The 10,709-nt window shown below is 38.0% G+C and overlaps 1 protein-coding gene and 1 long non-coding RNA gene across 2 annotated transcripts; both read right to left on the reverse strand.

The window, feature by feature from the left end:
- Positions 1-215: 215 nt before the first annotated feature.
- Positions 216-4,852, reverse strand: LOC126634431 (protein MODIFIED TRANSPORT TO THE VACUOLE 1). The gene is made up of 5 exons (XM_050304949.1): positions 4,263-4,852; positions 3,036-3,782; positions 2,596-2,751; positions 1,002-1,976; positions 216-751 (listed from the first exon to the last, which is right to left on the reverse strand). Exons 1-5 carry the CDS (start codon positions 4,467-4,469, stop codon positions 710-712), a joined length of 2,127 nt encoding a protein of 708 aa, XP_050160906.1. The 5' UTR covers positions 4,470-4,852; the 3' UTR covers positions 216-709.
- A 1,245-nt stretch (positions 4,853-6,097) lies between these two features.
- On the reverse strand, positions 6,098-6,670 carry LOC126634433 (uncharacterized). The gene is made up of 2 exons (XR_007627340.1): positions 6,258-6,670; positions 6,098-6,211 (listed from the first exon to the last, which is right to left on the reverse strand). It is a non-coding gene; the product is annotated as an uncharacterized LOC126634433 (long non-coding RNA).
- Positions 6,671-10,709: the final 4,039 nt, after the last annotated feature.

The following is a 10,709-nucleotide window of genomic DNA, read 5'->3' on the forward strand; positions in this document are numbered from 1 at the left end:
TGGGGTTGTTGTCGTAGGTATCTTTAGGGTCGATTTCTGTAGGGTAGTGAAAGACACGAATAGACACGAAACGCAGAGAAAACTCATCCTTTACGCCTTTCTATTCTGTGATACGAGGAACTCGATCGTTGTCGTGACAAGAACAAGAGCATATATGTGAGTTGTAAACACTCGAATTGACAATCGTTCGCATGGGAGTGCAACTGTTACATCGATAAAGATAAACAGTCGAATGTTTTATTATTCGTTTCCAATGACCAAATCAAATATGCATGTAGCACAATTTATTTTCTGAGAGAAAAAAAAATAAACAGAAAAAACAAAAAAAAAACAGGAGAGAAAAAAGAAGGGGGGCGAAAGAGGCACTCTACAAATTCATTACAAGAGGGAGGGCTGGGAAAATCTTCGCCTGTATTACATTACATGCTTGTAAAACTAGCAAAGCTAACTACACAACATTCATTCTCTTCAATCTCCAATACCGAAAACGAGCACAAATATGTTCTTTACTCTTTTCATCCCGGTTCCGAGATGATTTGGTTTTTATCCCTTTGAATTGATTGTATCATGGAAACGTCTCAGCAATTATGCAAATTTCATTCTTTTCACAACAAAATATTAGCTTTGTTGTTCTAAGAGATGGACCTGCTTTGTAATTGCTATCGGAGTGCTGCAGTGGTCCTTGGTCTTGAGGCACAAGATGACAGCCTTAAACTACCCTCTTTGGATCACGGGCTGCAGCAATATGGTCCTACAAAACAATCCGTAAGATAAAGGATTCAACAACTTAATACTAGCAAAAAAACAAGAAGAAGAAATTTTTCTTGTTTCTCTTTCTGGATATCTGATCGATATAGGTTTATTAGGTGTCATCAGCCTTCAATACATCATCCATATGTTCTATACAGGTTCAAAGTTGATATAACCATGCAACATCGGAATGAAGGAAACATTAATCAATGAAACTGCATAAGACATCAGCTTTCGGAAATCAAACTTACCGAGATAAAATCAAATGCTTTGGTATCCTCTTTCTTTGAACTGTTCACCACTGAACCAGGAGCTGGATTTGGTTGATTTGCATGGAAAATATCAGGAAGTGCGGAAGCATATCCTCCATTTGTTCCAGCAACATTACTTAAATTCATATTTTGCGCATTGAGGTTTCCAAAGTGTTGAAAGCCAGACATTGTCGCTAGGAATTGCTGCTGAGCAAGAAGATTTCCCATGGCACCATAATTTATTGGCTGAGAAGGAAAGGCTGGATTGAACATAACTCCAGGAGGTGTATTGTAAGGCATACCACCAGGAGGTAACACTGCATTTCCATTCGGTAGGGCTGTTTGAGAATTAAGAATGCCACTCCAAGCATTGCTGGAGGCCTGGCGGCTGGGATGGCTAGTTGAATCCGACATAAGTTCCGATAGTTGTCCAGGAGGGGTTCCTTTCTGCTCCATCTTTGGGACATTTTTATCAATGGATAAACCACCCATTAAATTGCTTAAATCATTTTTATGATCTTGCTCCTGAGGAAGTTCAGAATTGGGCCCGAAAATATCAAACATTTCAGTTCCACTTTTCTCTTCTGCCACAAAATTCTCATGAGGATCTAGTTTATTATCAATGGTAAGCCCAGAAAAGAGATCATCTGCTGGTTCTTTACTGTCATTAGTGTGAAACAAGACATCTGCAAAAGGGTCATCATCATTTTTCAGTTCACTGGTGCTTCCGGCAGTCCCTGGGCCATCTCCAAATAAATCATCAATTAGTTGGGGTGCTGGTGCTGTTAAGTTTGTGATGACTTGATCACTTGGGTTGTCAGTTGCAGCATTGGTCACGTGGTAATCATGGTCATCTAAATCAACGGTGTCTATAAGGTCAGGCATCTGAACACAAGTAGCAGTCTGAGACTTCACAGTCTGTTCTGAATTACTTGTCACACTGCCTGTTTGTTCTTCACCCAAGAGGCTTAAAACCTGCTCATTAAGAGAACAGAACAGTGTCTATTCAGCTGCATGACCTACTGTATCTTTTCAAGGAAAAAAGTGCGTGCGCACACACTTGAATGCATATTCTTGATGAATTTGTGCTTGATGACATGATGACATGAAAATGTAATTTCTTAAAGAGGTTACATTTTCTTAACATTATAAAGCATGATTTCATCTAGATATATACATTCAGATTATGTAATAAGAATAAGAAGAATCAAATCTAGAAAAAGTCACGATGGGCAAGTACAGATTCTTTTCCACATTCCTTTCATGACAATCACGTAACAATGTATTACTTTTGTTAGTCCTCTTCTAATTCTTCGTTCAATATGAAATAGCCAAGAACTATGACAAAAAGATGAAAAAATCCTTTGATCCTACTATGGCAAAGAATGTGACGCTCCCAAGTTCTTTTTACATTTACAATCAATTCTAGACTTGAGCAGCAATGACTGCCTGGAAATGACGTGGAAGAGTTGAAGTGTTGATTAAGCAAACAGAAACAATCACTACTTGTTCATCACCAATATACGTATTTTAAGAAACAAGTAAATAGATGAATCTCACATATATTCTTAAGTATGAGGAAATAACTGAATACCTTGTTAGCCTTTTCCCTCAAAGAAGCCTGGGGAGAGTCAGAACATCTCACTACAAGATCTCTGTTGTCAATAAAATATGATTCTATGATTGCAAAATGCTCATCATCCTTTCTCCTCAAAATTGACTCAAGAACACAAATAGCTTTCCTGCGTACCTGACACACAAATAATTGCATAAAAGAAAGTTAGACAAAGAAATAGATCTATAAATACAACAAAAATTCCACCCAATTCTTTTTCTTAACCAATACTGATTGAACAATTAAACTTATTACAATGAAAATACAATAAATAAAGACAATTTGTTCATCTTTTGATAAAATTCTTATAATCAAGAATAATATAATTCTTATGAATGTTCAAGTGTTCAATTATTTGGCAATTTTGCATAAAAGCATGTGGAAGAATTTTCGCCAACACATAAGTATAAGCAACTTGCCTGCCACAATGGAGATTGTAGTTTTACATCTAGGGCATGACTCAAAGCTACAGCATCCAACTTCTTTGCCTCCGTAAGGAAAATCTGAATGGCATCTCGAGTGGGTTGTAAACGTACACCACCTGACGTCACAATGGTCTCCAACAATATCTCCTCGCGAGTTTTACTCTCTCTGTAATTTGAACTGGAATCTCCATTGGTTATTGCAGTCTTGGTTACCCTTGAATCCTCATTCCATGGTCCACTAGTCACATTCTTTGACAACCCAAAACTACTTTGAGCCTCATTGCGATATTGAGCGGGTTCATAACTATCAGCCTGCTCGCTTTCAATGGTCAACGATCTATGAAGATTAGGACTCTTGTAGTTTCCATTGTCATTCTTTTTAAATGAGTGACTCTGGGTGAAATTACTAAGTCCCTGCTTGATAGATGCACTTCCAAGGCCAACAACCTCACTAATGAAAGACTTTTTTTCATCTGATGACATCTCAAAGTTTGTATTCCCAAAACCTTGTATTCTTCGGTTAAGATCATCTGCAGGTGCTGCATTACTTTCCTCTTGAAAGATAGCAGAAATAGCCTCATGAGCAGTATCCCGCACAGCCTTATTAAGTGCATCTCCTTTCAAAGGATCCGGGTGTCCCTTATAGTGAAATAACTGGCGCACTGCAACTGAATTTCTTTGCATTTCCCTCCTGAACTCCAAACCAGACTTTCCCACGGCATACTTTATTAATCTCAGAGCCTGCATAACATTTGGGCATCATAATCACAACTCTATGTAAATTCTTGAAAAAATATCCTGACTTTCGTCAAGTCTCACTTCTATATGCCTCGCTGTTATAGAAACCAAACCACTGCAATCTACATAGAATTAGTGCCAAGCCTCTCTCTCATAAAGAAAATTTATAAACACACTATTACACTTCTCCGCTTCGATCACACCATTGATGAATGGAAGCCATTACTAATATCAAGGTTATCGAATCAAAAGTCACCATCTTAATCTTCAATTCTCAGTGTGTGTTGATAACAAACTACTAGCATGCACCAAAGAATATACATTCAGGTTAAACCGAACACCCGATATTTTTTACCATAGAATAAAATCAAATTAACCAATTAATCAACTTCTTACAAGCATTTTAACAGATACAAAAAAATAAAAATAAAAACCATAATTTCGCAACAAAATTTTACTATATAAGAAGAATTATTTGTATACCTTCTGCTTAACAATTGGACTTTTATGGTCCAAACGCTTCAATACAAACTCAGAAACCTCCTTGACAATACTGACATGCGATGATCGCAGAAGCTGGCAAATCTCTTCCAATTTGTAAACAGGTGCGACCTTGTCTTCGTCGGAAGTCGCCCCATCGATCATCCGGGATCTCCAGTACGACTCCACAGCTCTTCGACTCGAATCCATGATTCCTAATTAAGCTCGAAAAGTTCCGATTAAATAGAATCCCGATCAAATCCGAGTAAGGTGCGTCTTTGGATCGACGTTACACTCGAATTGGACGGGAGCCCCGGAGAAAACAGAAATTTGGGGTCAGATATGCATGAATTGGATTGGATTGAATCGGTAGACTGATGGATTGTTTAGATTGGCGTTGAGAAATCGAAGAATTGGATTTGATTTGGAACAGAATTAGGGTTTTAGAGAGAGATGTTGGAAGGTGATGTGGAAAATGGAGGAGGAAGGAGAAGAAGAAAACAGCTAATTTTGGGAATGTGGCGAGGAGTCACGAGGGGGAGACTGACTCGCCTCCACCTGTCCGCTTCTAACGTTGCGCGAATTTGATGCGCGCTATCGCTAATTGCGCCTAAATTGGCACACTCAACGGGGGTGGACAAACGGATCCTGCACTCGCAGTCGGGGCAGGTCCAAGAGTTTCGAGGCGGGTTAGGGATGGGTCCATATATTTTATATACAGAATGGGGCAGGGCGGGCTGGACGAGGCGGGCGGGTTCAAATATTGAGGACACGGGTGCCCAGCTTGGACCGTATCAACAGTCCAACTTTTTATTGATAAATCTCAACCATCCACACCCATATTTTCCACACATATCACAAATCAAAATTCACACTCTCAGTTTCTCGATCTTTCTCTCTCTCCATAATTCACACACCGTCCACCGTTCGTTGTCGATTCCTTCCCTCATCGCCTCTCAACTCGACTGGAATTTGAGTTTGCTTCTTTGCCTGGGTGGGAATTGCTTCTCTGTGGGATTTTGTAGATGCGAAACTCTTTCTGGATTTTATGCAAAATACTTTCTATGGGACATCTCCACGGTTGATTCTTCCAAAGCAATGCTTTCTGGGTTTTTTGTCAATTGTTTTATGCGAAATGCTTTCTGGGTTTATGCAAATTTTGATCAATATCATAGTAGCAGTACAAATCAATACTAAATTTAATGTACTACACTACATCTCCACCTAAATTAACCTGAAACCCCTCTCTCTAGATCTATTATTTTCTTTAATCATCATGATTGTTAGATTATTTTTTAAGAGAGATTAGGCTATGCATATGAAACCCATCTAATTTTGAAGCTCAGTCAGATGGTTTCTATTCTGGAAAAAAAAAAAAAAAAAAAAAAAAAACACACCAAAATTGACCCGTTGACTCTGTACGAATCAAAATGCGCCGGATTAGGTCCGGATCTAATTTTCAAATTTCCATTACCTAATCTGCCCTGCCCCATTTTATTTTTAAACAAGGCTGATCTGATTCCTCTCATTTTGGGCCCAACCTAGCATGGGCCCAACCCTACGCACAAATACAAATACTCTCGCTCGACCTCATCATTGGCTTGCTAAGAGCAACTCCAGTGTAGGAGCCCTCCCCCCAGGCTATTCACTATTTAATCCACCCAATGAACAGTAATCGCCCTTAATAAATAGTGCATTCCCCTGGCAATTGTCTTTTGCATCTCCACCCCTGCACTGAATAGCCGGGGCAATTGGCAATAAAATATTAGTATTTTTTTTATTTATAAAATAATACAAAATCATTTTTAATTGTTTTCCTTTTTCTTTTTTCCTATTCCTTTTCCATTTCATTTTTCCAAACTCAACCGACAACCATTCTCTCATTTTTTTCCAGAACACTCTTCATGTTTCCTAGCCCTCTGTCTCTCCTTTCTCTCTCTCTCTCTCTCTCTCTCTCTCTCTCTCTCTCTCTCTCTCTCTCTCTCTCTCTCTCTCTACGACGCAACCCCCCTCATTTCTGAAACCTCTCTCTCTCTTTAATCTCTCTCATTCTCTTGCATGCATCATCAGATCACAATTTTGGTGCCGAAATCGCATGCTCCGAATCTTCCGTCAGCTCCTTCTCCTCCTCCACCGTGACCACCGCTGGAGCTGGAGAGGATGGGATAGTGGACGAGATCGGCAAGATGTTGGAGGAGTTCGAGGCTCGACAGAAAAAAAAACATTAAAACAGGCGTCTGACGTCAGCTAACGTCAGACCCACCTCAGGCTCTCGGGCCGGCGAGAATCGACGGGCCTGGCGCTCGGGGGTGCTCGGGCTCCCTCGCCAGCCAACGCTGGACTTCCTCCCTCGGGCAATCAAGCCCTGTTCCAGAGCCTGTCCCTCGAGCAGGAGCTCCCGCTGGAGCTGCTCTAATAAGTATTAGGTTGAAGATTTTTTTTTTTTTTTGATAAAAGGTAAATTTCATTAGCAATACATCAACAATGACCCATAAACACAACTAATACAAACAAAGATGGGCTTCCAAGATAATGACTAGACAACCAAACCCGAAGGTTGAGCCCGAAAAAAGAAAATCACAGAACACTGTACAGATCAAACCCTAGCCGCCTGGTTTCCCCGCTGTCGAAGCACGCCTCGACGACCATAAACCAGTTTCCCATCCAACGCCAGAAGTGAAACCCAACCAAGCCCCAACAACAAAAAAAGAAGTCATCGTCCTCAATCAAACTCCACAAATAACCTATCTAGGCCTGGCAATTCCTAACAAGACTCGATAACCCGACACGACACGACACGACACAAAATTAATAGGTGTTCGGATCAACACAATAACGAATCAGGTCGTTATCGATAACCCGATAAGCATTTGTTAAGATAACGGGTTAGTTTGGGTATACATGTGGGTAACACGATACACGATAAGCAAAATATTAATTTTATAATTTTATAACCCTAAAAAAAATACTATAATAATTATATATATTAATTTAACAATTTTATATCCCTAAAAACTACAATACTTATATATATATATATATATATATATATATTAAATTAAATTAAATATTAAAAATTGATGACCATTCGATCGATTTAAATATACATACCATTCAATTTCTTAGTGTTATACGTACAAAATAAATAAATTTAAATCTACTTAATAAATATATATATATACCATTGAACTTGATGGGATACGAATTCTACGAAACTAATTTTAACGATGTAACAGTCAAACTTGTTTGTATATGCTTCGAGATCGCATCAGCAAAAAATCGCAAAAAACAAACATTCAGAGATCAAGTAACGGGACAAAAAATTTCAACGGTTATGAACGAAAAATCACGATTTAACGGTTATTTTAACTCCGATTTTGATGATTTTTTACAGCTACACTCCTTGACCCTATATGAATACAATGAATGAACTCAATCTTCAATTAAAATATTTACACTGGTGGATACCACAAAATCTTATGTTATACTTAATGAAAGTATGAATAAACTCCTAGGTGTTAGTGAATCTATTGTTTTGATGGGATATGCATTCTATGAAACTAGTTTCAACGATCCAACCGTCAAACATGTTTGTATATACTTCGAGATCGCATACACCAAAATTTGCAAAAAACAAACATTCAGAGATCAAATAACGGGACAAAACTTTTCGACGATTATAAATGAAAAATCACGATTTAACAGTTATGTTAACTCCGATTTTGATGATTTTTTAATGCTACACTCCTTGACCCTATATGAATACAATGAATGAATTCGATCTTCAATTTAAAATATTTACACTAGTGGATACCACAAAATCTTATGTTATGATGATCGATGAAAATTGAGGATTTTGTATAAGGAATAACATGCAAGCTTTGAGTTCCATTGGCAAGGTTTAAACTTTTGAGAAATGTTTCACAACCTTGAAAACAAAAACTCTTTCATTTTGCATATCCTTGCACATTTAATATTTTGTAATAGACTAGTAGTGTATGGATGTTTGTTTATTAGGCTCTTATTTTCGAGTGTGGATGTAGTACTTAAACGACAAATGCGTTTTAATGTTTTGAAGTAATATTTATGATGCAATGTGTCGTATGTGCAAATTTAGGAAAAAATAATAATTTTCTTAACGGGTCATAATAGGTCGGGTCACTTTATCTGTTAGGTAAAGTGATTCGACCTATTAAGGACCTATTAAGATAACAAGTGTTACACAAAAATGACACGAACACGACAAACATGACCCGTTTTCCAGGCCAAAACCTATCATCCACCATCAATGGTAGAAAACCGGGGAGGAAGTAAGTGGAATTACTGACAACAGTGCCTAAACCGACACATAGGCGAAAGGTGGTGGTGTGAACACCTAAGCTGAAACTCTACGCAACTTTCGATAAAGCCGTTGAATATGGAGGAACAAGATTGAGGCAAATCGGATCGAAAGTGAAACTGAGTAAGGCCAAACCCAAGTGGAAGAGAAAGAAAAGGAAAACAGTGGATGCATAGAGAGGGAAAGACAATGGAGTGTAGAAGAAAAAGGGAGATTGGAAAAAGGAAAATTTTCGATCGGGGCAAGGAACAGTTAAGGGCTAGGAAATATAGAGGAAAAACCAAGAAAAAAACAAAAGAAAAACCTAAGGAAAATGGGCTGCCACCGACCTAGGCCGAATCTAAGGCTGGTGGCCCTACTGGAAATTGGATTTGGAAGTACTCACACATAGTAAGAAAAGCTCTCCCACAAAAAGAAAAGCTATTGTTGGTTTTTTTTATATTTTAGGCTCCATGTATTAGTCTTCAATATTTGGCTGTATAGGCTTTATGTATGCAATGTCATCAAATTAAAAGAAAATTTAAAATTTTTTGACGAGAGGTACTACATTGATGCGTAGTAGTGAAATTAAAGATGACATTAATCAATTTTCAAATTAAGGGATCAAATGAATAGGTTTCTGGTTTGTTCCACCATCTTGCTCAATGAATCATTAGGATTCGTTTTCAATAGAATCTTATGCATTCACAGGTTCTGCCATTCCCACCACTTCTCGATTAGGTCAACTTTAGGGACGATTGTGATAAAAATCATTTTTATTTATTGATCATTTGACTTTTAGGGTAATTTGGATGAGTGTGAGGTCTATATACAAGAATCATGTAACGTGATTTGATTCGTATTACGCTATTGCCATGGTGGTGGGAGTTTGATAGATGTGAATATAATATATTAAATGTTGTATCCATCTACTTTATATATATAATTGGTTACCTCTATTCTTTTCATCTACTTTATATATAATTGTTGTATCGGACTATCTCGGACTGGTTTAACTTTAGGGACTAAGTTGAACTAGCTTAGATTAGACTAAGCCACACTAACTTAGGGAAGCGTTTGGTGCAATGTTGGACTAAAAAACAGAATAATTAATAAATTAAAATATTTAATATATATCTAATAATATTTTATTATGAATTCAACCTTTTCCTTCTAAAAATTCCAAAACACTCTTCTACAGTTCTACCTCTCTAAAGAGTACTTTCTTCCTCTTTGGTTTCATCGCCCATTATTTCCTTTACTCCCATCTTTTTTTCCTTCAAAATGCTTCAAAGTACAAATCCATTTTTTCTGCAAAACACTTCAAAACCATTTTTCCTGCAAAATTGTCCCCAAAGTTACTCTATCTTCCCTCTCCGTCTCTTCATCTCTTTTTATCCCTAAAGCTACTTTATCCCTTTCTCTATCCATTTTTCTCTGAAATTTTCTGGGAAAAAGAAAAACTATCTAGGAAATTTCTGGGAAGTTTTGAGAATAAGGAAGAATTTTTCTATCAAGATTGTTATTGTTATTGTCTTGCTTTTTTTTCTTTTTCTTTTTTTATTTCGAATTTTGGTGGTTGGATTTTGAGATTTAGGTTGTGGGTGAGATTGGGTTTTAGATTAGGGCATGGGTGGGCAAACAGAATTGCCCAAAAGCATGCTTGCAGACTTGCAATGCAGACATCGTATGCAGTTTTAGAACAGGACTAGCAATCCCATGGTTTTTTAGGGGGTTCGAAAATTGAGGTCTAGGAGGAAGGAACCCAATCGGAAGGCGCGACAAGGAGAGGGAGAGAACACAATCAGAGAGCAATCAAAAGGATTAGCTAGTCTTTTGGTTCGCGACGTCTCTCGTTAAAACCGTCTAGCACGATCCTTAGTCGAGGCGAGTCCGGCTTACTCCCACTAAAGCTAGTCCAGTGAAGTAACAAACATGGGACTGGACTAACTATTAGTCTAGTCCAGTCCAACGAGGGCTAGTGAAGGGAAGCAAACACACCCTAAGGGTATGTTTGTTTGCCTTCACTAGCATTTCTTGGACTGGACTAGACTAAATGATAGTGCAGTCTAATGTTTGTTATTTACACAGACAAGAGTTAATGAGACTAAATGGGACTCGCCTCGACTGAA

The sequence above is a fragment of the Malus sylvestris genome, chromosome 9 (genome assembly GCF_916048215.2).
Source record: "Malus sylvestris chromosome 9, drMalSylv7.2, whole genome shotgun sequence".
In the NCBI taxonomy this organism is placed as follows: domain Eukaryota; kingdom Viridiplantae; phylum Streptophyta; class Magnoliopsida; order Rosales; family Rosaceae; genus Malus; species Malus sylvestris.